Source organism: Bos grunniens, chromosome 8 (genome assembly GCF_055505025.1).
Source record: "Bos grunniens cultivar Pamir isolate PY7600 chromosome 8, Bosgru_T2T1.0, whole genome shotgun sequence".
Taxonomy (NCBI): Eukaryota; Metazoa; Chordata; class Mammalia; order Artiodactyla; family Bovidae; genus Bos; species Bos grunniens.
In genome coordinates this window covers 100652243-100679545 of record NC_141172.1, presented here as the reverse complement: position 1 = coordinate 100679545, position 27303 = coordinate 100652243, and the positions used below count along the sequence as shown (strand labels likewise).

Here is a 27303-nt window from a genome sequence, read left to right as displayed (position 1 = left end):
ACCGCCCCGGGGCGGGGAAGCTGCTGTGCCCGCCCTGCCGCCCGCCCCCGGCGCCCGGCCTAGCCACGCGGCCGCTCTCAGAGATGACAGAACCACGGGTACGCGACACCTCGGGATCCCGAGTTGACTGACACCTAACTCTCCTTCTAAGCCGAGAGGGTACCTGCGTCCCCACATGTCCCCCAGATCCGCGCAGCGGGGCCCACACAGGGGCGCCCACTTCCACGTCGATGCCTAGGGCTTCCTTCTAGGAGGAGCAGGAGTGGGCGTGGGGCGTGGGGGATGAAGAAGGCGAGGACGCGTTCCTGGAGAATCGGAACCGGGACTGTGCGTGGCTGGATCGAGGTGTGCAGTGAGTGGGAGAAACAAGGGCCCCGGTGTGAAGGCTTCTAAGCCTCAGAAGGTGTCATCCTCGGGAGATGAGGGTCGATGGGTGGGGTTCAATGGAACGGAAACAAGATTCGATTTTTATTTTTTGGCCAGGTCACTTCATATGTGGGATCCTAGTCTCCCCACTAGGAATTGAACCTGCACCCCCTACATTGGAAGCGTGGAGTCTTAATCACTGTATCCCCAGGGAAGTCCTCAAAACAGGTTTCAGAAACAGGTTTCTACAATACCCTTTAGCTGTTTTTGACGGGAATCCAACCTGTTGACTTGGTAGGGTCAGTAGGGTAAGTAGTATAAAATCCAAGACCCCGACTTCTTTGCCGAACACACAGTTCAGCTGGCCTCATTCCCATCTCCTCCTTTTAACTGTAACCATTGTTTCTGTTGTACTGCATTTTCCTTTTTTATAGTAATTAGTTTTACAAAACCGGCATCATTATTTATATGTAAAATGTTTTGTTGATTTTTTTCACTTAGCATTATGAATATTTCCTTATTATTCTTGTGTTCCATTGTATTTGTCAGAAGCCACTTAAACAGGAATCCAAAAAGATAGTATGCTAGTTTGAGTAACTGAAAAGCTCAGGGACTTTAAATGGGTTGAATTGCCCAAATAATAGCTGTAAGGCTCTCATTCTCCCATCTCTTCACTCTGCTTTTTCTGACTGTTGGCCTTGTTTTCTTCAATGGTAAATAGACTCCCTGTAGTGCTGTGAAGAAAGTTCCATGCTTTCATTGTCCCCTAGACTCCCTGTAGTGCTGTGAAGAAAGTTCCATGCTTTCATTGTCCCAGCCTAGGAAACCCAAGGGCAATAAAGCATCTTTTCTAATTGCTCCAGCAAAAATCCCCATAATGGATCTCACTGACCTTTTTGAGTCATGGGTCCACCCCTGAACCAGTCACTATTTGAAGGCAAGGGTTGTGTGGTATTGGAATGCTCAGATTAGCTGCACCTGGCCAAGAGCAGGATGTGGGGTGGGGTCAGCCCCACCTCTAGTGGGTGCTGTGGGGTACCACCCAACTTCCCATTTAGGACTAAGGCACTGGTTCCCCCATCTGCTGGGAGTAGTAGCAGCTGACGCCTCTCAGCTGAGTCACTCTGGAAACTGCCCTTAACCAGAGTCACCGCTCCCCTTGTTAGCTCTCATCCAATGACTGATGTGGGATGTAAAAGATCTTAACTCCAGCCCCCTCTGCTGGAGTTAGCAGTCAAGGCTGCAGCTTCCCTGGTGGCTCAGATGGTAAAGAGTCGGCCTGCAATATGGGAGACCCAGGTTTTATCCCTGGGTCGGAAAGATCCCCTGGAAAAGGAAATGGCAACCCACTCCAGTATTCTTGCATGGGGAATTCCATGAACAGAGGATCCTGGCCGGCTACGGTCCATGGAATCACAGAGAGTTGGACACGACTGAGCAACTGACACTTTCACTTTCTTTCACTTGAAGGATGAGTCCAGGCTCCTGGTTGGGGTCATCCGAGGCCTTAATGACAGCTGCTTCACAGTTCAGCTCTTCTCTCTGCTTAATTTCCAGTCCCTGGACCGTTCCCCATCCCCCTTGCCCCGCCACAGCTGTTGATTTTGACACTCCCCAGCAAAGTTTCCCTGGAGAAAGCAATGGCACCCCACTCCAGTACTCTTGCCTGGAAAATCCCACGGACGGAGGAGCCTGGTGGGCTGCAGTCCATAGGGTCGCTAAGAGTTGGAGACGACTGAATGACTTCACTTTCACTTTTCACCTTCATGCATTGGAGAAGGAAATGGTAACCCACTCTAGTGTTCTTGCCTGGAGAATCCCAGGGACGGGGTAGCCTGGTGGGCTGCCATCTATGGGGTCGCACAGAGTCGGACACGACTGAAGCGACTTAGCAGCAGCAGCAGCAACAACAAAGTTTCCCAGGTGGCTCAGTGGTAAAGAATCTGTCAATGTAGGAGATGCAGGTTTGATCCCTGGGTCGGGAAGATCCCCTGGAGAAGGAAATGGCAATGCACTCCTGTATTCTTGTGGGGAAAATCCCATGGACAGAGGAGCCTGGTGGGCTACAGTCTATGCGGTCCCAAGAGTCAGACACGACTTAGTGACTAAACAACAAACTTTCTGCATGAAAATCTCCATCTGAGTCTGTTTCTCTGGGGAACCCAAACTGCTGGTTTCTCAGTCCACTCAGACTGTAGACTGAAAGGGGAAGATCAGTTTCCCAAAGGAAAACCAGAATGCTGATACTAGAAACGATCCAGGGGCAGTCATAAAAAGATACACTCTTCATTTATTATTTTTAATGACTGTGTGGTATTCCATTATGCAACTGGATCAGAATTTACTCAGCTACTGCCCTATTCTTTAACACTGTGGTGGCCGCCTTAAACAAACAGCTTTGTGCATGTCTTTTATTTCCTCAGGATGCATTCCTAAAAGTGGAATTACAGGATCAAAGATAAATAGTTTTTAAAAGTTTTCTCCACTTTATCCTCCAGAAGGTGATAGCAATAGTTATTCCCACCAGAAGGCTATTTCTTTGTACCCACAAATCTATATTGTGGTTCTTTATGTCTACTGACCTAATAGATGGAAAATGGTGCCTTAAGTCTTTTAGATATCTTAACTGTTGAGGCTGAACATTTTTTTCTATTCATCTTATGAGCTATGTGTTCAGTCTTTGGGGTGTTAAAAAGAACTTTTCTTGTCTCCTGACAAATTTTAAAGCCCTCTAGGGGCAAGTTCTCTCACAAGGAACTTAACATACATTCTAGTCAAAAAATGAAAGTACATGTTGGAAACAGGACTAAATTCTTGACAGAAAAGTTGTGTTTAAAAAGATGTGGCAAAGAATTCAAAGATAGAGACTGGAAGGACTAGGAAAAGCTCACCTTAGATGGTGAGACCTAGACTTTGGATATGTGTGTGTGACGGATGGAAAGCCAAAAGGGGAACACATTCCAAGATGGAGAACGGGAGGCCAGGGAATCAGTTAACGAATGAAGAAGGCTCTAGTGAGTAATAGAGGATACAAAGCTGTTAAGACTACAAGTCACGGGAGACCTCAAAAGAAACAGAAGTCTGTGGCAGTGGGGTAGCCACATGGTAAGATATTTTAGGAATATTAATCTGGGATGAAGACATAAAACGAACTGAAGCTGGGGAGTCAAGACTTCAGTAAAAGGTCACCAGTGTGTTAGAGACTGTTACACATTTTTTTCCCCTTGGTTAAGATAAAAATTTCCACTGTTTCTAAGAACCTCAGTACTTTTAGAAATGTCAGTGTCCTTCTAAAGACAAATATTTCATTTGTTTCCCTGTTACGATCTATAATTCCTCACTCCTAATATGTATTTTGTCACCTTTTAACAGTGGGTTATTTTTTCCAGAAAAGAGGCTTTAAATCACTCTTCTCCAATAAATGATAAAATGATGTGTTTTCTTTTGCTACCTTCAGTTTTCTAAAAACAGGAAAACATTAACAACTATATTTAATGTGACACAATATAATGTACCATAAAAATCCATGTTACTTCCTTATACCCACTGCATTATTTTTAGAACTTAGAATGATGAATCAGGAGTGAACGATTCACCAACAGGTTTATAGATTCAGCTTCTCTGCAGAGATTTTTACAGGCTGCTTAAGACTTTGGGAGGCAGTGTAACTTAGGGCTACTTGATGTCTTTTTGAGCAACCATTCCAGGCATGCCTCTGTATTTTGCTGGAAATATCCCTTCCATAAATGTTTGCCTTGAACTAGTGAGCAGATTATTTGCTCTCAAAGTTCATTCTTTTCTGAGCTGTAATCTCAGCTGTTTCACCTTGTACCCCAGGGCAACAAGGGGCAGGCAGCTGATTTAAGACACAAATCCCAACGCTAAGGAGTGTGACTTTTCACTCTAGCACAGTACTCTGCACAAAGTAAGGAACTCAAATACCTATTAAAATAGCAAAGAAACAACAGGTTTGTAATCACTCAACAGTATTACCATGGATTTTTAACAAAAATGACTGTCTTGTTCTCTCTGAAAGGCAGAGGAACTCACTTATTGAACATTTAATATAGGCCAGGCATTTTACCCCATCTTGTTTAATTCTCATAATCATCCTATGAAGTTAGTATCACTATCAGAGATGAGAAAAATGTGGTTCAGAGGTTAACTCGTCCAAAGTCAAGCTGTTAATCATTTGTAGGGCCAGGAACTAAACTTTGGTCTGTGCTCGGTCGCTTCCGACTCTTTGCAGCTCCATGGACTGTAGCCCACCAGGATCCTCCATCCACGGAATTTTCCAGGCAAGAATACAGGAGCAGGCTGCCACTTCCTACTCCAGGGGATCTTCCCAACCCAGGGATCGAACCTGCATCTCTTGCGTCCCCTGCATTGGCAGGCGGATTCTTCACCACTGTGCCACCTCGGAAGTCCCCATCCTAAACTTGATCTTAGCCAAAAGGCCAAGAAGCAAAACTTTGATCTGGCTGCAAAGCCTGAACCATGCGACTGAATTCTGCTCATTCGTCTTGAGGTCACAAAAGAAGACACAGTGAAATGGGAGGAAGTTTCTTCATCCCATAATGAAGCTGGGGAGGAGTCTGTAAGAAATCCTGTATGTCTCTGAACTAAAGTCATGTGACCCATTATATACACAACTGTCAAGGATACTCTGATCCTTTAAGAAGCTGATTAAGTTTATGACAAATTATGTAGGCTTTTTACTTAAATAATGTGTAACATTTCTCAATTGCAAGCCATCTAATCTACTTAAGACCCTAAACCTATATAAATTTTCAGGCTTATAGATTAAGTCCTGATTCTCTAAAAAGATCCCCTCATTTCACAGATGAGGAAACCAGAAAAGTTAATTTCTTTAGCAAATTTTATTTAGTTATTAGGGTTCAGATTTGGCCTTAGTACATATTTAAATGTGAAGAATATCACATTTTGTAAATAAAATTATAATTCATCCATACACAACTATTTAGTATAGGTATCAACATTTATCTGCCTCAAGGGCACAATTATAACTCCAGAGACCATGTCCGATAAAAAGTCTTTAAGTAGCTAGAGCTATTCATACTAATGTCTAATAAAAGCCATTTGTCTTTAATTTCCACAGAACTTTCAGTTTGGGGCTAACTCACTGGTTTATAACATTAGCAGAACGTAAGCTTAGCAGTTGACTTCCACTCAAGGAAAATATTTCCAAGGCATGGGTGTTAAAAAGTTTACTGCCCTTTCAGTCCAAAAAATAATCTCAAAGGAAATAAACTACAATTTTCTAAACGTACATTCAATAGTACTAAAATAGTTGTCAATTCTGTAAACTGAACTATTTTTTCATGTAATATTTTAAATTTCCATATACCACTTGTTATTTTAAATTTCTGTATACCACTTGTAGTGTTTAAAATTCTAGGCATGGTCCCTACTTGATAGATGTGTTATGAAACTGCAACCTATAATTTGTAGAACTTAGAGAATTCATAAAGAAATTAGACCAATGAAGGAAGGATCAGTTTTGGAATATGCTATGAGGATATTTGATGTGAATGTAACTCTAAGGGTAGTTTTAGCACAGACCTCAATTACATGAAGTGATGAACAGAAACCAAGAAGCAACTATGCTCTGTAAACTCCTGAATTCCAAGTAAAAAGGAAATGGTGATAGCTCTAAAATGAAGCTCAAGAAAGGTTTTCTAACTATAGTGGGATTCTGGGATCCCCTACTCAAGATTCTTCTCCAGATGTTTCTAAAATGGAGAAGCTGTTGGGTTTTTGGTGGGGATGGGCAGTGTAAGGAGACAGTAAAGATACCCAGGATACTTGAATGACATTTGTGATACAACTAATTGCCCTTCCTTTCCTCCAGGATTTTGAAGCATAAAGCCATTTTGCTGAGGAAAGGGGAGAGAAGAATCACAGTCCTGTGAAGGAGAGTCCATTCCTCTTACCCAGGCAATGGCCATGATTCCAAAAGACAGACCAAACTTTTACCAGGTAAGCAGGTTGCCAGAACAATTCCAGAAATGAGATTCCTATATAAAGACCAAAAGAAATACAGCAATCTAACATATATATGCAAAATAATATCCAAAGATACACTGTTTTCATCAGTCAACCTTTATGAATGCTAACACATTCAGTCCTTTTATTTTTCCTTACCACTAGGTTTAAAAAAAAAAATACAGTTAATCATTAAGTTATTTGAAATGTTAACAGAAGTGCAAGTACCTACATTTCTTTCTGGTCTTCGTAACACATGGTACACACTCTCATTCTTAGATAATACTGTTGTGTGTCAAATGTACGATAACACATTCACTGAGAGGGATTACTGACTCTACAGACAACTGCAGCACCTTTAAAAGGCATTTATCTATGGTTAAGAGTTGGGCATTTGGGGTTTGAAACACAGCTTCCTATAATTTAGGGCTGTGACTTCTCCACCCTCCCAAAAAAGAATGGATGCATAAAACACTTTCATCTGAAGTCTACAAAAATATAAATATTATATAATTTTAGAGCTGCAAAAGGACCTTAGTGATAATCTAGCCAGGCTGCTCCCCTAATTTTCTAATGAGGTAACAGGCCCTCACTCACAGAAATAAATAATCCACCTCAGATCTTTTGCTATATTAACAAGTATGGTGAACTTTTCCCTCCTGCATCTTTGTATGTGTCAGATATTTGGGCTGAGCTCTTGAAAGGACTAGTTTCCTTTGAGGAGAAACTGATTCTGCCTATCTACTATGCTATACTTTTATGCTACATCTTTTAAAATAATACAAAAGCAATATGTTAATCTTTGACTTAAAATGGCATATCAACAAACTTGGGATATATTGCAACCATTTTATTACTATGATGGGCTGGGGTGTATCTTTTAACAGGAGTACTGACCAACTACCATGAATGTGTTTTGATACTCTGCTCCAGTATCACACTCAATTCAAATACATGTGAATTACTTTCACTTCCACACGTATAAAACGTTTACATCTCATTGTCTGATAGAACAGCACACACCCATGCACCTCTTCTTTCTGGTTTAAATTCATGTAAAGATGCTCACATAAAATGGATTTTTCATCAAGGACTTCATAATATATGAATTTCTCATTACACTACTTCTGCTCTGTCAGTTTTCTTTTTTTTTTTAATTGAAGGGAGGATTAAGAAAGCAATGCTGTGGTACAAAAAGACCTTCTTACAAGGTCCTCTTCTGGAGAAATGTTTGCGAACACAGTTATAGTCTTATAATGACTGTAATCAAGACCATCCCACAAGGACAGGAAGGTACATTCACTCTCCTGGAGAGTTTCTGATCTTATTAACAATATTATGACTGGGGGAGATAGTATAGAGACAGCCCAGCAGAAGACTCTCCCAGAGAGATATTTTGAACTTATTTCAATCCTATAATGACTGTCATGAAGATGACATGATAGTTGAATTCGTTTTGCTGAAGAAGTTTGTGTCTAGAAAGACACGCTCAATAACGTTATTAAATGCTGTTATAATTACGTTCTGTGAAACTATCAGAGGTCACAAAAGCAGAAAAATGTAGCACTATAACAAAGAATAAGGAAACACTTTTGAAGAATAAACACTTAACACGTAGTATTTTTAAATGGTATCTAATAAATTTTCATGTCAAATTTTTAACTAAAGATATAAAACTTTCAAATGGCAACTAATAAATCTTCATGTCAAGTCTTTTAACAAAATCCACAAATCGATTATAAAAATTGAACAATCATAAATGTTTTATGTATAAAGTTTGAAGGGAAAGTTTAAATGTCTACATTATTCTGTTTAATTCTTGAGGAATTTTAGTTGCTGCTGAGGTGCAGTCGATACACTGCTAAAATAATTCAGGTATGAAAATAGTATCACAGTTAAGGTTTGGCATAGCAGCATTCCAGCGGTCTTCAGTCATCCACAAATGTCAACCGTCCAGGGCCTTCATTCTTCATCCATCTCCTGTATCTTTTCCATCTAGGGTCATTTGCCAGTCTTTTCTTTAGTTCCTCTTCTTGCTCTTGTTTGTAGACCTATAAGTATAAATAACACAAACTGACCTGACAATCCAAAGAGAAACGTTTTCATCAGCTTTAGGCATGTTTCCCTGATGCTGGGAACGACTGAGGGCAAAAGGAGAAGAGGGCGGCAGGGGATGAGAAGGCTGGATAGCGTCACTGACTCAATGGACGTGAACTTGGGCAAACTCCGGGAGATGGAGGGGGACAGGGAGGCCTGGTGTGCTGCAGTCCACGGGGCGCAGAGAGTTGGACACAACAACGGAACAACAACAGCATGTTTACATGTTTCAAATATAATTTTAGGTAAAAGTTTCCAATGGATGTATTGGTTTGTCTTCTGAAGACCATGCACCAAAAAATACTAAGCAATTAAGCACTTTAACATTAAGTGTTAAATTAAAAAATAAAAAAACAACAACTCATGTAAGAACTAGTGTTTTTTTCCACTGATTTCTATAACCTGGAAATACATTCTTTTCTTCCTTGAAATTATATGTGAGTTTAAAGGGTTTAAACATTTCTTCTCTACAACTAACATCCAATATTAAAGAATCAACATAAATTTTCTTAACATGGTACTCAGTAAATTTAACAGATGACTTTAAGTATACGTTGAGCCTAACCAAGGAACAAAGTGACCTTATAAATACTTCTATCTCCAAACTGAACTTACAACTTCTTTTATCTTCAAAGATAATTATTGGTTTTTCAAAATATTTTTAAAGTTCCCAAAGAAGGTTAAATAAACCACAGAGGTTAAAAACAAAGAATATCTTTCATTTCTATCATCTTTAGTGGATGTCAGTTGACGTTAAATGGACAAGTTTTCATAACCAATCTCACAGCCATATCAAATTTTAGAAAGAAATTACGTTCCTTCCAAATTTCAGGAAGTAATGCCTAAGATAATTTCACATAATACCATAATTCAGCCCAGGATAGCACCCATGACAGACAGTTTATTGTATAGTGGGCTGCTTAAACTACTTAAAAGTGAAAGCTTTTCATACATTGGTTGGGTCAGCCATAAAATTAGTTCAGGTTTCCATATGATGTTACGGTCAAAGTTTACTTAGTGCAATTAACAGAAAATGGTGACATCCTTGCAAACATACATTCTATCCCAGTGCAATTTAACATAACAAATTAGACCATTCTTTAAATGTTTAGCATTAGTAAATTAAAGTATTTGAAGTTCATCTTTTAAAAGGACAAATTCACAGGTTAAAAACTTGCTAGTTTTATTGTCTAGTTATATTGTCAACAAAAGATCTTTATCCACATTGAACTCTTCGATTTCAGAAATTAGAGCACACTTCTGTGATCCTTTAGTTTTAAGTTGGTAAGGAAGATAACAGTAAAAATCACAGCAGAGTCATTACTCACCTCATAATTCTCCTTTATCCAAAGCTCCCGTTTAAGAAAAGTTTCTTTCTGATGATCTTCTAGACTATCAAACTGAGACTTTGACATCTTCATAGATTTACGTATGATATACAGTCTTTCTTCTTCCCCGTATTCTTTGCCTTTGATGTTAAAATTATAGATCCATCGGCAATACCACACTATATACGAGCACAGGTGAAAAGGAGCTAAGAGAATCTGAAACAGGAGAAGGTCACGTATCTGGGGCTTCTGATAGCCTCCTTTTATATCTATTTTACTTTTTATAATGTTCTTTATGATGTTCTCCTCCTCGTCACGAACTTCCTCTTTGGACTTTTTGTTTCTACCCTTCTCTTTGGCTTTTCTCAGTAACCCCTGCTGCTTGGCAATCTCCATGGCCTGGATACGGTACTTGGGCACTGTGGCCAGGTAGCTGATCGTCTTGTCATAGCTATTCCACCAGCTGAAAAACTAGAATATTGAACAAAGAAAAACGGGTCACTTTTATTACCAAAATTCATCTTGGTGAACACAACCCTGCCTGCAAAAAACCCATTCCGATTAAAAACAGAGACATCAAAGATCTTACTCTGTAGGTTAAAGATACAGTTGAATAATAGCTGTGTGGACATAGGAATTTTCAGGACTGACAAGTCAGATAAGTCATCAGCTGAGCCAAAAAGCCGGTGATTCTCCACAGGAGACACCCAGGATCAGAGGATGCTCAGGGGAATCACACCGTACCTGTTGATCCCACATCTCTACCATCCGACGCCTCCTTAGATCACAGTTAAGAAATCTCTCTTCTCTCTTTAAAGTTGCAATCTACTTACTGGAGGAGTCAAATGGCAAAACTAGGTGGTAAGGAGTTTCTTTCAAACAATCACAGGGTATAGACTCAGGCAACGATATTTATCTATTTCCTAAACCATCTGCACATACCACAGTAATGTTCACCATATTATGAACTGAAAGATTCAAGTATGTTTGAATCTTTACTTATTTGGGCAGGAAAACATTCAATTATTTCTTAAATATATTCAACCACAAAGGGTTTTATTATCAGAAAGAGTCCTACTCCTCATATAGTACCTCACCACACCTTTCAGCTATTTTACTGAATAAATACAGCAATTATACCAGTATCCTAAAATATTATAGAAGCAATCTCTTAATCGCAAAAAAAAAAAGTGACTAGAGTATTATGTTATCTAAAACAGAAAAGTAAAATTGCCCTTCCTCTTCCTGTTGAAAAGGCAATACTAAAAAAGCTGAAACATTTAAAATATACAATCTTAGTTTTCAATAGGAATTCTCTTGTCATAGAAATTGAATTTCATTTCTGGGAATTAAACTGGAGAAGTAATTTTGAAACTAGGAAATTGCTTCATTCCAGTCACTTTTTTTTGTTTTCTTCCCCTCTAGAGGAGGATAGGATAGGTACGGTTAGTTTAGGAATTACAGTAGGGAAAACTCATTTCAGGCTGAACTGGTATTTCTGTGATATAGTAAAACAACATAAAGTTACTGTAGCACTTTCACTCTGTTTCAGGGGGTTTGAAACTGGAGCAGTAGTGCCCTTAAGCTGTCATGTGGAGATGTGTGAGGGTTTTGTTTGTTGCAATGGTGGCAAGCACTACACTCCTGGCATTTGGTAGGCAGATGCCAGGACTTGTTAGACCATATTAAGGAATTTGGATTTTTCCCAAGTTTAAAGGGAAATCATTGAAAAGTCCTATGAAAGTAGTTTGGTCCTTGAACAACACGAGGGGCCCATCCTCTGAAATTCTGCGTGTGACTCATAGTTGGCCCTCCACAGGTGCGGACTGTACGCATACACGGTTCCTCCCTGTCCTCCAAGTCAACAGCCTCCACTGTGTGCTTCTGTAACGAGGACTGCAACTGGTGCAGAGAAGCCGAGTATAAGGGGACCCAGCATAATTCAAACCCGTGCTGCTCAAGGGCCACCAGTAAACCATAGGGATCTAGTTGACATTTACTCTGGCTGTTATATGGGAAATATAGAGCGGGCAATGAGGAAGAGATCTGGGTTTGTTGTTTGGTAATTAGTTTTAGTCGTTATATAATGACATGCACGATTCCTGCCGTCAAAGATTCCAATACTATCAACTGATTAAATATTTTTCTAACATAAAAAATTAATCTGAACTGGAAGTAAAACTGCACAAAAACATACTTCTAGTTCAGTTTTAATGACTAGCACTAGGCAACGTGCACTCCTTCACATGCACGTAGATGAACATACCCACAATACCCACCTGAAACACTGAAATAGCGCACACGCTGACCAGAATCACAACCCTCACATCCACCTTAGGGGCCAGGCGCCTGCTGTAGTAGTGGTAGTAATGGCTGTAGTACTCCTCTGGGTGATCCAGCATGTAGTCATAATCTTTTCGAGTTTCTTCATCCTATAAAATAAAAATAACAAGATGCCCAGTTTCATATGACAGCTCATAAAATGGCCTTAGTTAATAATCTGTTGACGTCAAACCTAGAATTTTATAATTATATAGTCAATCTGAGTAAAAGAACAAATTGTCGAAAAAATTTCCCGTAATTCTTCAAAGGCACACACAAATTTGTTTCCAGAACTTTAATGTTAGGTATAAAGCAGAATTTAAATTTTTCCTCAAATTCTTGAGTACTATTAGGCCTCCTGGAAAAAATAAAAACACTTCAATAGCAATGAACTATGCTTATTTAGCCAGTGCTGTGGTGCTAATAAGGATATAGATTTGTTCTTAAACTTTAAGAGCATGCTGACACCTACACTCAGTAACTGTTGACAGAAAAAAGAATGTTTATTTCTGTTGTATATATTCACAATCATTTCCCAGCCTTGTATAGGAGGTTTTCTTCTGAAAGCAAAGATGAAGATAACAACAAAATAGACAAAACCAGTCTATGCCCTCAAAACTAAATTATGTTCACCTCAAGGAAACACTGAAACATTGATGGAGTAGAATGGTCAAAATCTACCTCTGTGACTTTAGGCAAAAATTTTAGCCTCTCTGAGCCTCACTCTTCTCCACTTATAAAACAGAGATATTAATAGCTCCCCTACTAATTTTACAGGGCTGTTTTGAATATCAAATGACGTATATCATACAAAAACATGTTAAAAATATGTATTCCTTTACTGTTATAACACATTTTCACAGCCCAGTTCATATATAAAGTAGTATATAGCTCTTTCTTAATCGTGTAAACATGCTGAAAAAATTATAGCCTTCTGAAATGCTGCTCAAATGTTTACAAATAAAACATTTTTTAAAACCTTCTGTAATTTTAATCAATTTGTAACGGGTACAAATGCCAATCTTTTACTGAGTTACATAGGTTAAAAAGCTATTAAATTATGATTTGCTTTTTTTTTAATCCCACAAAAACCTGTTTTTCAGCTTGTCTTGTTTCCAGAAAAAATGTTAAACACTAAAACCACAGCAAATTCTTTTATCTGTAAGTGAGTACAACAGAAACCATTATGAAAACAAAAATCTTTTTTAAACCTAGAGGATTTCTTTCTATGAAAATTAATTATTCAACATTCATAAAGCTGCAGATTATTAGCAAAACCATTTCAAAATCTACGTTCAGTGCTTTGTAACCACAGAGGCGCTTGGATCTGTTCAGGGCCTCCTCCTGAGTCCTCCAATATGCCGTTTCTTAGATTTAAAATAAAAAGTTTGCTAATGACAAAATCTTTCCTGTACCCATTAAAATCACTATATATTTCCTATGAAGAATTCTGAATTTGGAAAAAAAAAAAAAAAAAGAATTCTGAATTTGAATGAGCACATTCTCAGTAACGGTTCTTACATTCATTACATTCAAAATATTTTTTTACCTCTGACTAGAATTTGAAGCTAGATGAAGTAGTATCTAGTATAATTAGATGTAAATATATTTAAAGTCTATTCCATGGCACTATATGGAGAGCCGATATGAGAATCATCTGTTATATAAGGGAAGCTGAGCTCAGGCTGGTATTTTCAAATTCACTTCTTGTACATTCTCTTTCATCAGAAAAGATTTTCTCAGGAGTTCCCTGGTGGCCTAGTGATCCTATGCCAGGCTTTCACTGCGACGGCCCAGGTTCAGTCCCTTGTCAGGGAACTGAGAGCCTGCAAGCCGCACGCCACACGCCTCAGCTGTCAGTCCATTTCTCCTCTATAAGCCATCATCATATTCTAGAGCTTCTAACCTAAAGAGGGTAAAACGTTACAGGTCATACAGATAACTCTGAAGACTAAAGCCTATCTGATGTACCTCATTTTGAGTACTTCAGGACACTTTTTGAGAATTTTTCCATCCTCCCTCCTTTTTTTTGCTTTTTGGACTAATTTTATAGATACGCTGTTTCTGGCCTGAAATTATTGCCTTTTAAACTCAGCCTCCCAGCCTTGGCAGATGCTTTTTGAAATGTATTTGTTCAAACACGATTCTTCTCCTTGCTCCAACTAGATGACAAGTTTTGAAACTAACTGCCCCCAGGGTGAGGCTCCTCCAGTCCTCCAGCATCCTTATCCCCGCAGAGCCCTCAGCGGGGTCTGACTGTCTGCACTCCTGGCTGCAGCATCCAGCGAGATCTGAGTGCCCCTGAAATGCGCTCTCTGGATACCACGTGTCTGGTGGCTGTGCTCTCTTCTTTGTTCTCTTATCTTAGTAAAGGTCATAATCCATGGAATGCAGATATCCTTCTTCAAGCATCTCACCCATGTCTTACCCCGAGTCACCATCTTCTCCCTGGCCCCTAGATCTGTGACTCCATCCAGCCCAGAGCTTCATTAACAGGATGGTCAGCTAACGCTCCAGCACCAGCAACTTCAAAATTTATACCTTATGTCTGGGCTCTTTACTGCCACCAGAGCCTGTAGGGTCTATTGAGGTCCCTCTATAATGAGTCCTCAAACTGCCTCATCCCTAAACGGTTTCAGGGTCAAGCCTGACTTCTCTTAGAATGGTTTTCTTTTCCCTGGGGCCCATAACTTCATGACCCTGTTTTGGTCATGATTAGAGACAAGAAGGCCTGCGTTTCCCTTGTTATAGCATTTATTCAGTCACAATCTTCTTTCTTTACTGGGTTTATAGCTTTCTGTCCAGAATGAAGAAAATGGATTTTAAGCTGAGCCATGCATAATACACTTTATGAGGTTGCTTCAAGTTTGGCACAAATTGAGGGGTTAGGGAGTCTCAACAATCTAAGTCATCAAGTCCTACTCTTCAGGAACCTACTGAGTTTAGAATCAACCTAATAAGAACACAGGACACCAGGAATATTAGGAGAAAAGAAAAGACAGACTGGGACCCAGTTAAAGAGTTTCATGTACATTCTTATTTTAATATCATATATCTATTTTTCCTCCTGCCCATCTTGGGACCTAAGTAGCCTCACAGTTTGTCTGTCTGTCTGTCATCTCCAGCGCTTCCCAGTGGCTAGTAAGGGAAGCTCAGTTTTCCTCGGCACGCAACAGGGCCTCCACAACTGGCCTGCGTTTACCTACTTAGCAACATCTCATCACTCTCTCTCCTTTTGCCCACAGCAAACATTAGATAGCAACTTCTGGAATTTGGTGTGTTCTTCTTAAGTATAACATGCTCTTTTATATCTATGTCTGAACAGATAATTCACTTTAACTCAAATGCTCTTTCTCTTTCCTTTTACCCAACCTCATGAGCTTCTATTAACCCTTAGGACATAAACAATAGTAGACAGATTCAGACCACTCTTACTACACTTATTACCCGTTTATTATAGCACTTATCACATTGTAATCATCAGAGTTTTTATCTTTGCCTTGAATGAGAACTTCTAGAAGGCAGGTAGGGTCATCCATTAATCTCTGTATATCCAAGGCCTAGCACAGTGCCTGGCATTCAATAAATAACATTTCAAAACTGAATGAAATTTTGTAAAGGCTCTCCTCACTGCAGACATCTCCCCAGCCACCCAGGTTTCCACCTCACCATGAAGGTGGGATGGCTTACCACAAAAACCTGGGCTTGGCAGAAATGACTGCTTGATTTCATAGCTTATAAAGATATGCTAATGTGGCTATAAGAGCTTAAACCTTAAAACAGTGTAATGTCTTACCTTTCAATAAGGTAGTACTTTTTCTTTCAGCAATTTTGTGGATCTTAAGGTCCCAGGGTCAGGAGATTCCAGCTTCTTTCCAAAGCCAAAACCTTTATACTTGTTTCTTCCTCCTCTCTGTCCTGAGCCTTGACAAGCAGGGCAATAAGCTCCTTGTCTCTAATCTCTACAGGAAAAAATGGTGCTTCTGCTGGTGTTCACTCCACTCCCAATCCTCTTGGGCATATGCAGGAGGACTGGAACATAACCACCAATATCTAGATCAAAAGTGAATAAGAGGAAACCCACAAGCAAAGAAAATACTGAATCCTTCCTTCTCTTGTGAAAATGATCATTCCCCCTCCCCAGAGGCAAAAATATATTATGTTCTTGTCCTTGAAAGAAATAATGAATTGTTTGATCTCAACAGATGTAAACTGCAATAATTTGATATTGCAACCAGTTTCATATTAAAATTTTCGATTATATAAATAATAGAAACCATTTAGGATGGTAAAGGCCAAGAATCAATAATATATGAAAATACAGTAATAGTTCGTTCTTAAAAATATATATATTCATCCTATTTTTGAAAGAAATTCACACACAAATGATCCTTTAAAAAAAAAATAACGCCTGATTTTCCTTCCAGACTATTATTACACTACCTCTTTAGACTACTAAAGAGGAAGAAAGTTAACTGCTCCGAGTTCCATTTCTCTTCCTGTTCCCTGCCCAGCAGCCACTCAGGCAACTACCCTCTTAAACCTCTCCTTTCTCAGTCTGCACGCGCTCACAGCAACACCCACCATTTGCAGTATCGCCTCTATACCGCGTAAGAGTGACACTCAGATCTGGTTTTCCTGCTCCTCTTCTTTTGAGATATCTCCTGAACATTTCCTAAATATAACAGAAATATCTCAAGTTCAGCATGGTCACAATCCAGATCTGTTCCTGTGTTTCAGTTTGTTAACCATCTATTTGGGTACCTGAGCTTTAAAAAACCTTAGTTATTTTCAGCTCAGCAAATAGTTATGCAAGGCATTTAAGCCATGTGCTGAACACAAAGGGGGATAAAAAGACAAACAAAAGTCCTGGCCTCAAGAGCTCCCCCATGTACAGGAAGAACCTAGCAAGCAAGAAAAGCTGTGGACTAAGCACCGACTTCTCTGCCTGAGACCACTGGTAACAGGATTCACATAAGGCATGAAATGAGTGCTCAATCTTGAAAAGTAAATAAGATGCAGCAAAATTTGTTCCAGGCAAAGGGAGCAGCAAGTGCTAAGGTTCAGAAGCATAGTGAATAGAACAGATTCGGTGACGCTGAGGCACTGCGGAGGTTCAGGGAAGAAAGGAGGAGGGGCTCGTACACGCCATGCTCAAGTGTTAGAGTGTGAACTGTCTGCGCTATTCAAACATAAAATGGTTTTCAAGTAGGAGTAGAAAGTGTGTATTTTTGGAAGATAACTCTGACAGTATTATAAAGAATGGAATGAAGGAGAAACAGATTTCAGAGACTAAGAAGTAGAAAAAAATAAGACTTCTAGTGATTAAAGGGGTACAGGAATCAATCACGTTGAGAACAGTGATGTTTCTAATTACAGTCACTCTGTGAACCATGTGATTTCAAGAATAAAGGAAGAGGGCATCACGTGCGGATAAGGTGCGGGGAACTGTGGAAGGTTTTGAAATGGGGAGGAAAAAGATTACTGGACAGCTTTCCAATGCCTGGAGCCTCCAGGGATTACCTATTCCTGTAGGAGGGGCATGCTTTCATTTATCTTTGAAAAGCCTACTTTCACTTTGTAGGAAAAAAAGTAACTTGCGGAAAACTGGGGAGTAATGCAAATAATTCTTATTCACACAAAGACAAACTGCGTCCAGTAGAATTAAGGGAAATGATGACTGCCTTGTCATACTGACCAGTATTACAGGCATTTCAGCACTCCTTGTCTTGACTGTAAAAGGTGTGACATTTTTTCTCTTCGGCTTCCCTGGCGGCTCATCTGGTAAAGAAACCACCTGCAATGCAGGAGACCTGGGTTCCATCCCTGGGTTGGGAAGATCCCCTGGAGAAGGGAACGGCTACCCACTCCAGTATTCCAGCTTGGAGAATTCCATGGACTATTCCATGGGGTCGAAAAGAGCTGCATACGACTGAGAGACTTTCACTTTAATATCTTATTGATTCCTGCATTAATTAATGAGCTAAATAAAATCTTTGACACATGTTCATTTTGTATGAGAGTCATCCTCTTTTAAAGTTTATGCTTTTAACAAAGATAACAGAATTGGTTTCATGTTTAATTTTGGGTACCTGTGCTACAAATGAGAGACAATTTAAAAATATGAACCCAGAAAATGCACAAATTTCAGGACTGTCAAGGATGCTGTTGAGTTTCATCAGGAAGAGCTTAGAAAACAAAAAGGAAAGAGTACCCAAAGGATAAGACTCTAAGGAAATGCAATGTTTAAGGTGAAGGCAGAGGAAAAAGAAGACCATACAGACTGAAAGAAATGGCTAGAAAGCTCAGAGCAAAGGGAGAGAATTACATCAAGGCAGTCAAAGGAGAGCAGCTTAAAGAACTACTTGATGGCCATCCGATGCCACAAACAGTTCCAAAAGGGAGAGCAGCCCTCTGATCTGAGGCTTAGCCATCACTGTTCACCTTGGGAAGAACAGTTCCAGGATGTGTGCTGCCGCACACGTCAGTCTGTGACAGTTTAAATGATGGGGTATAAGGAAGTAAGGACAGCCAATGGTGAAGAAGGAAGAAAAATGTGACCATAGTTTCAAAATTAAGGAATGAGAGATGAACCAGTTAAGAGATTCCCAAGTTATGAAAGAGGAATGGTGAGATTCCAGAAGACTAAGGTGGAAGTAAAATGAGTTCAGTCAAGAAAAGCTTCCTGCCTTCCCCAATCCATCCTCAATCTTGTTCCCAGAACTTTCTTTCTGAAACAAACATCAGACTTGTGTTACTTATCCACTTTCAAACATCCAGTAACTCACCAATACATAAAGCTCAACACACCTGAACATAGTTTAAAGGGGACATCCCAAACTACTTCCAGTCTCCTGAAACATTCTCCCTACTACGCACCTGAGAGGCTTCTAGCCTAGAAACAGTAGATCCCCTACAATCTCTAAAAGTACACTATGGGTCTTCGTGCTGTGAATATCTCAAAATATTCCGTTTACCTATGATAAACCTACACAAGCAAAATTAACATGTCAAGTGCTTAGTTTCTGCCTAGAATTACATCAACTCAGTAGTTTTTGTGTTATTCAAAAGCTCTGATGGGTTGTTGATGACATCATGTGTCAGAGAGTCACAGCACTAGAATTAAACACATCTGGTGTTTAATCAACCTTGGCCATAAGTAGGGAGTAATAGCTGGGAGGGATTGGGGGCAGGAGAAGGGGACGACAGAGGATGAGATGGCTGGATGGCATCACTGACTCGATGGACGTGAGTCTGAGTGAACTCTGGGAGTTGGTGATGGACAGAGAGGCCTGGCGTGCTGCAATTCATGGGGTCGCAAAAAGCGGACATGACTGAGCGACTGAACTGAACTGAACTGAACAGGTGACATTAAGGGATGAGTGAAAAGTAAACAACACTTATGGGTTTACAGCAGAAATAGCAAATGTGGCACAAAAGGTACCACATCCTTCTGGGCCAGTGGCAGAGCTGTTCAACATGTCATCTTTCCCACTAAACCCAGAAAAGGCCCCCCAAATTTATAAGTGTTACATGGAGTTGTGACCAATATGAATGAAAACTATCTGCTATCAAGCTTACTTAACTTGGCTGTTTATCAGCATCACAACTGTAATACAAGTTCACATCATTTCTATTATTTTTATGGATACACATTTATTATGAATGACTGATTAAAATGCAGTTCGATGCTGAAAAAGAAAAAATAATAACACCAATAGGATAGTAATACCAATAAATGCAGCTAATTTTCTTCCTCCAAAACAGAGTCCTTGGGAAAAGCATAAAAGTGATTGTACATCTCACTGTTGGAACAAGCCCTGCGCACCCACAACTCCATGTTTTCATTGACCGAGAATTTTCTCTACCAGAAATGTCCCTTCACAGTCAACCGTGGTGACTGTTCTAGATCCAGATCAAAGAGTACATTCTTCTCCAGTCCTCCAAGAAGAAATAATTGTGCCCTCTCAGTGTTGCAATATAATCTACACAATTTAATTATATAACTTAAATAAATAATAACTGAACAATAGGTATGTGTCTCCTTATTACACTAAAAGCTTAAAGGCAGGAACTGTGCCTTTTTCATTGCTACGGTCTCCTCCTTTGGAACTTACGTCAGTACCAGTTAGGAGACAGGGTTGATTAAGAGAATATACAAAAGGAAAACAATAAACAGTAACATAACAAGGCAGGAAGTTCAGAATCCCCCTTTTGCCAAATCATTCTTAACTGTGAAAGTCCTGCCATATCAACCAGACCGATAAAGAGAAACTGAAGTGTTCCTGTGACTTCCCTGCCAAGACAAGGCTGAAACAGAAGGTACTCTCTACACATCCCTTCAAAGTATCAGATAACCTGCACGCCAGTAATACCTCCAAGACCTTTTATGTGTTCTTCTCTGGTGATCTTGCAAAATGCTATCAAACTACCACTGTCTACCAGTTACAGGTTTTATAAGTGCATCCTTCCTTACCACCCATTTCCTCACCTGCTTACTTCTATGCCAGCCTTCTCATTTTATCTAGTTCATCCAATTCTTATGAATATTCAGAATTAATGTCCTCACTTTAAAACCCTGAGAAAATAATTTCTCCTTAAAAAGAGAAATGTGATTTTTCTCTCACATAGGAATTTTTCATTCATATCTATCCAATTTATTTTATCTGTACCACTCTTTCAAACTACAGTTAATTTGGGGTAAAATGTCAAAGTAGGCTTCATATACCCATGTCAAAACACCAGAAATCCACTTTCAATTGTCATCCTATCTGAATCTGTCTCCAGATAGGAGTATGTATTTAACAAACTTTCATTATCTATGTGCCAGACACTGTGCTAGTTGCCATAGATACATATGCAAAAATAAGGTTTAGTGGAGAGGGGGGATGGGCTACTCAGTATGTACAGGGCAGTGTGATAAGTGCTATACCCACAGAAAAAGAGCCAACGTTGACCCAGTGAGAGTCTGTTTACTTAACTTCCAAAGTCCATGAGTCCCCCTGAATCCCCAGTAGTCAAATACACTAAATAAATAGTTATTTCATCATCCTAACTCATGTTATGAAACAAATATAAAGCAGCGTGTGAAACCATAATGGTTTCAAGCCCTGCTGAGATCTGGAAGTTTAAGTTATTTGAGAACATGAACTCAGCATGACTTGGTAAAAGCAACTGGCAAGTTCCCTTTGCCCTCCATTATTACCATCCTTTCTCTGTTTTTTTTTTTTTCCATTCTCTCTATTCACAGGAAGAATCTCTGTTGCTATAAAAACAATGACCAACGGTGATAATATCTCCTTGTCTGACCAACTACATTTAAATCACATTAGTATCATATTTTTAAACAATCTCCATCTAAAAAAATTCTCTCAAAGAGGTGTTTATTCAACCAAGACTAACTTCAGAGTCACAAACCCACCATACCTTACACAAATATAATTCTCATTTTGGTGAGTCAGAGATGCTTGGTTGTTACAAGTTTTGATGGAACACCACTCTAAGGTTACAATGAGGATATAATATAGCTTCTTATTTATGTTAAAAAAAATTAAGAGGCTTGAACACACCAAGAATAGGAAATTAGGGAGGTTATAAAAAAATTATGGGGGAGAGAAAAAAAAAAAGGCTCCTGGCTCCAGTGAATTTAAAACTGAGTTATTTCAGATTTCACAAAAGAAACAATTTCTGTCACATACACTATTTCAGAGATGGAATCCACCTGAGCATCCTACAAAGGAAATACAGAATCAACTTTTCCCGCCATATGCCGGCAATAACTGAACATGGCTGTGAAGGAGAACACAGTCTTCCCAAGGCCCTACCAAGACCCTCCCTCCTTTTCCACTCACAGGGTTTATGGAGAAATAATGTGTATCAGAAAGAGCAAATAGAAAGGAAAAGTGGTCCCAAGTCAGCAGTGCTGCCCCCATGAGGTGATATATGGAATTCCAGGCAGGTGTCTCTGGTTATCTTTATTCCAGAGTCTCTGAACTCATCAACTTCTCCCACTATTTTGTCTGACCTGCTCGAAGTAAAAGCCAGATGGACCTCTTAGGCCTCACTAGCGACTTCACTTTCACTTTTCACTTTCATGCATCGGAGAAGGAAATGGCAACCCATTCCAGTGTTCTTGCCTGGAGAATCCCAGGGATGGGGGAGCCTGGTGGGCTGCCATCTATGGGGTTGCACAGAGTCGGACACGACTGAAGCAACTTAGCAGCAGCAGCAGCCCTCCTTCCAGGCTGTGAATATAATCCAAGTGCAACATATAACACATGTAACAGTGGTTGATACATAACAGATATCAGATATAACAGATGTAACAGTGGTTACATCTCTTGCCTTGGGCTTCCCAGGCAGTGCAGTGGTCAAGAATCTGCCTGCCAATGCAGGAGAAGCAGGTTCAATCCCTGGGTCTGGAAGATCCGCTTGAGTAGGAAATGGCAACCCACTCCAGTATTCTTGCCTGGAAAATCCCACGGACAGAGGAGCCTGGTGGGCTACAGTCCAGGGGTCACAAAGAGTCGGACACAACTGAATATGCACGTCGTACACACACTGCTGCCTGGAGGGGATGACCCCAGTTGATCAGATCACTGCCTTCTCCAGAAATTATATCTTCTGACAACTTTCTCACAATTCTCTGTTATGACAGCAATAAAATCAGACCACCCTATTTGTTTTTAATACCTGCCTGCACACACAGCAAGACAAAGTCCTCTTCCTTATTACAGGAGAGGGCATCTGCAATCAAGTTTTTAAAAAAAAAAAAAGTTTCTGGAGGTGTTCCAATTGCAAGTGGAATCCATATCTATCTCTATAAAATTAACATGGAAGGTTTCACAGAGCTCAGCAAGGGTCCGAACTAAGTCCAGACACCCCTTTTCTCTCACAGTAATTTCCGTTCTCCTGAATAATAATGAGTAGGGTTGGGGAAACTGCAGAACACTCACTCACTCCCTCCGTCACCGCAATTCCAATTCTAGTTCCCTGTTTGGAGGCATCTGCAGCTACCACAAACCTGTCCCAATCAAGAGGAACAGTGCGCCTTTCTCCAGACATTACTCTTTTTAACTGCCTCAAAATTCCTTGTTCTTGAGTGGACAAATTATTTCCTTGAGCTCTTTATTAGCTGACGAATCAGTCCTAAACTTGCAGAAACACTGAGAGGCAGCCGTGACAGAGCCACCAGATCAGCCTCTGCATTTGTCTCTTCAAGAAAACAGCAAGAACAGTTAAGAGTCCTGCAAGTTCCCCCACTCCCACCCCCCAGCCAGATTTTCTGTACTGTCTCTCTCGGCGTTTGTTTTCAAAGTTGTTAATATTACGCTCACCCTTTTCACACCAAATCTACCCATCTCCAACCCCAGCAGAAGGCGAGAGTTGCCAGTGTTTCTGCTGCCTCTCTTCTGGACGTTCTTCACTGCCCAGTGCTCGCTTCTCTGCTACGGGGGCTTTGGAGGCACAGTGGCAGGTGCTCTGGCTGCTTGTTGGACCGCTCTCTTTCCTCACTGCAGAAAACAGACTGGAGCTTCAGGTGCCAGGCTGCCTTTTATGAAAAATTTCCCCATCTTTCGGCAGTCCTTCCTTAGTCACTCTTCATCCTAAATAACAGACAACCAAGCCCTCTTGGTTGCCTGTGGCCACAGCACTTTCTCAAACCACCCCCCCACCACACCCCGCATTCCTCAGGTAATTGACAATGAAAACTGCAATGTCACCAATGCTGGTACGAATTTGGTGGATTTTATGGCTCTATATTATCTGAACTGCTCTGGAAAGCAAGCCATTAACTCCTCGACCCAGTATTTTCAGCCCTAGAAATCTTATCTGGAAAAATAATCCACGGTTGAGTTATACTATCCCCACTCAAAGTAGTCGTTAAAAGCAGACCATACAACATGAAAAACTGTGCCTCAAAAAGAAAGAAAAAAATAGAAAAAAATACACTATAACTGCAACTGCTGTTGTATTAGCATGAAGAGACCCCTGAAACAGTAACACACCAAATATTATTCGTACTTTGTGATTTCTTATAGTTTGCTTTTTGCTGCAGTAGAAAACAGGATCAGACTAAATCTCCCCATCCCCATAAGTACGTTAGTCGCTCAGTTGTGCCCGACTCTGCAACCCCATGGACTGCAGCCCACCAGGCTCCTCTGTCCATGGGATTTTCCAGGCAAGGATACTGGAGTGGGTTGTCATTTCCTTCTCCAGGGGATCTTCCCCAACCCAGGGACTGAACCTGGGTCTCCTGCATTGCAGGCAGATTCTTGACTGACTGATCTAGGAGGGAAGCCCTCCCGATTTCTGTAGGACTCAATAAATCCTTCGTTAAATAACTATACATATATTCACAAAATATTTCCTACTAGAAATTCTCAGAGTCTTGAAACTCAAGTCATTAAGCACAAATTTGCAGCTCCTATATAGGAGGTTTCTCATTGATCACTTAATCCTCATAACAACCTACTGAGTAGGTTTCATGGCCATAATCCTGCATATGAAGAAACAGGTACTCTGACATACTAAGTCACTATCCAAGGTCACATGGGGGTGTCAGAGCCAAAAGTCAAACATCTGGTGTTCTTAGTGTTTTTCTAGAACCTTATGTCCAAGCTGAATGTCACAATTAATACCATCCCCCGAAACCAAGTTTCTGTCATGTCAAATTGGGGCAGTCGCACTGTCATTGGAGATCTTTCCAGTGTTCTATCACAGACCTCGGTAATAACAATCACCCTGCTTTCCAAGTGTGAGCTGCATCTTATTAAAATGCCTTCACCAAATCATAAGCCCAAACCTTTGCATACCGAAGACAGCCACAAAAAGTAGGGGGCTAGCTACTCCCCAAGACTGAGGGGGTTCCCATCAATGGGCCATGTGGGCTCCCTCACTTGGGAAAGCCCGAGCATCCTAATGATGGTAGAGCTGGTCAAGCTTGGCGCCGGAATCACAGGGAGCCTCGCTCCACCGGCCAGGTGACAACGGGGTCGCGCCGCGCGCTTCCCTGGCAGGTCCTCGCAGCCCCCAGGCTTACCTTGAGAGTCTCGTAGGCGGTGGCCACCAGCAGGAAGGCCTCCTCGGCGCTCTGCGGCGTCAGTCCCGGGCCCTCCTCGCCAGGCTCGGGCCGGTAGCGGTCGGGGTGGTAGCGCCGGGCCAGCTGGCGGTACGCCCGCGCGATCTCCGCCTTGCTGGCCATGCGGCTCACGCCCAGCACCTCGTAGCAGTCCCGCGTGCCGCAGTAGAGTCCCTCCACCAGGGCCGCCGCGGGCCGCGAGAGCAGCAGCGCGAGCAGCAGGGGCGGCAGCAGCACTAACCAGCGCCGGTTAGCAGCCCCAGCTCCCCGGCTCGGAGCGAACGGGATCGCCATCCCGGCTGGGCCACGGCTCCGAGAGCCCAGCCGCACCCCGGCACTCCTCGTTGCGCCCCGCTCGGCGGCCGGGGCTCAGCTCCACGTCAGCACGCGGCGCCTCGGCGCAGGCGCACCGGGCGCGGCGGCCGCAACCACTTCCTTCACGACCGTTGCTAGGGGAACAGGATGCTTCAGCAGCCCGGCCGCTTCCGGTAGCTTTGAAAACTTGTTCCTAGTCCCAGAGAAGTGGGTTTGTTCTCAGTCTGACAGACCTAAAGGATGTCTCTGTCTCTGAGGTGCACTTAACCAGTGTGTGCATAGCGCTCTACTGTCCCCTTTCCACGCAGTCTTTAAGGCATCACGACCTCACCGGCTGCGGTTGGTAATCTAGCTCTCATGCGATCTGGTTTTCAGCGTCAAGATGTGTGCCCAGGGTTTTAAAGCCAAGTCTCGATAACCCCATTCTGCCTTTCCAAAAATAAACTAAACTTTTAGAGATTCTAGACGTTATCTGACTTAAAGTGCATGGCCATCTTGTTCTAGGTTTCTTAGCCTCCACACTATTGACATTTGAACTGGATAATTCTTTGCCTTTTAAGGGCTGTCCTACCCGTTGTAAGATGTTTAGCAGCGTCTCTGGTCTCTACACACTAGATGACAGCAGTTCAGTTCAGTCGCTCAGTCGTGTCCGACTCTTTGCGACCCCATGAATCGCAGCACGCCAGGCCTCCCTGTCCATCACCAACTCCCAGACTTCACTCAAACTCATGTCCATCGAGTCGGTGATGCCATCCAGCCATCTCATCCTCTGTCGTCCCCTTCTCCTCCTGCCCCCAATCCCTCCCAGCATCAGGGTCTTTTCCAATGAGTCAACTCTTCGCATGAGGTGGCCAAAGTACTGGAGTTTCAGCTTTAGCATCATTCCTTCCAAAGAAATCCTAGGGCTGATCTCCTTCAGAATGGACTGGTTGGATCTCCTTGCAGTCCAAGGGACTCTCGAGAGTCTTCTTCAACACCATAGTTCAAAAGCATCAATTCTTCGGCACTCAGCCTTCTTCACAAACCATAGCCTTGACTAGACAGACCTTTGTTGGCAAAGTAATATCTCTGTTTTTCAATATACTATCTAGGTTGGTCATAACTTTCCTTCCAAGGAGTAAGTGTCTTTTAATTTCATGGCTGCAGTCACCATCTGCAGTGATTTTGAAACCCGAAAAAATAAAGTCTGACACTGTTTCCACTGTTTCCCCATCTATTTCCCATGAAGTGATGGGACCAGATGCCATGATCTTCGTTTTCTGAATGTTGAGCTTTAATCCAACTTTTTCACTCTCCTCTTTCACTTTCATCAAGAGGCTTTTTAGTTCCTCTTCACTTTCTGCCATAAGGGTGGTGTCATCTGCATATCTGAGGTTATTAATATTTCTCCCAGCAATCTTGATTCCAGCTTGTTCTTCTTCCAGCCCAGTACCACCACCCTAATCCTGACAATCAAAAATGTATCCGCGTGTGGGTGCTAAATCGCTTCAGTCATGTCCGACTCTGGGACCCCATGGACTTTAGCTCTCCAGATTCCTCTGTCCATGGGATTCTCCATGCCCTCCTCCAGGGGATCTTCCCAACCCAGGGATCGAACCCGCCTCATTTAAGTCTCTTGCATTAGCAAGCGAGTTCTTTTTACCACTAGCACCACCTGGGAAGCCCCGGATATGTATCCACGTATTCTCTAATGTGTTCTGGAGTTACAGGTGCAAGAAAAAGTACAGGTTGTTCAGTTAAATTTGAATTTCAGATAAACATTTTTAGCATAATTATGTCCCAAATATT

At 41.4% G+C, this 27303-nt stretch overlaps 1 protein-coding gene and 2 long non-coding RNA genes across 4 annotated transcripts; 1 reads left to right on the top strand and 2 right to left on the bottom strand.

Annotated features, from left to right (window-relative positions):
- Window positions 1–214: 214 nt before the first annotated feature.
- Window positions 215–11746, top strand: LOC147367804 (uncharacterized). The gene is made up of 3 exons (XR_015132133.1): window positions 215–345; window positions 6239–6366; window positions 11617–11746. It is a non-coding gene; the product is annotated as an uncharacterized LOC147367804 (long non-coding RNA).
- Window positions 5228–25576, bottom strand: DNAJC25 (DnaJ heat shock protein family (Hsp40) member C25). Of its 2 annotated transcripts, none has more exons than XM_086315962.1 (4): window positions 25162–25576; window positions 12077–12229; window positions 9798–10268; window positions 5228–8423 (listed from the first exon to the last, which is right to left on the bottom strand). In XM_086315962.1, the coding sequence occupies exons 1-4, from the start codon at window positions 25492–25494 to the stop codon at window positions 8301–8303; spliced, it is 1080 nt and encodes a 359-aa protein (XP_086172088.1). In that variant the 5' UTR covers window positions 25495–25576; the 3' UTR covers window positions 5228–8300. The 2 variants fall into 2 exon arrangements, with proteins under 2 accessions (XP_086172088.1, XP_086172089.1); XM_086315963.1 differs by lacking the exon at window positions 25162–25576 and adding an exon at window positions 15916–16172.
- LOC147367803 (uncharacterized) lies at window positions 16029–17918 on the bottom strand. The gene is made up of 3 exons (XR_015132134.1): window positions 17818–17918; window positions 16704–16794; window positions 16029–16151 (listed from the first exon to the last, which is right to left on the bottom strand). It is a non-coding gene; the product is annotated as an uncharacterized LOC147367803 (long non-coding RNA).
- Window positions 25577–27303: the final 1727 nt, after the last annotated feature.

What these genes read in the sequence shown, in the direction of transcription:
- DNAJC25 (XM_086315962.1), bottom strand. Translation starts at nt 25,494, where the DNA reads ATGGCGATCCCGTTCGCTCCGAGCCGGGGAGCTGGGGCTGCTAACCGG. An exon ending in CCGCCTACGAGACTCTCAAG is followed by an intron (nt 12,230 to 25,161) that starts GTAAGCCTGGGG and finishes TTTATTTTATAG; the next exon opens with GATGAAGAAACTCGAAAAGA. An exon ending in GCGCTATTTCAGTGTTTCAG is followed by an intron (nt 10,269 to 12,076) that starts GTGGGTATTGTG and finishes TCAATATTCTAG; the next exon opens with TTTTTCAGCTGGTGGAATAG.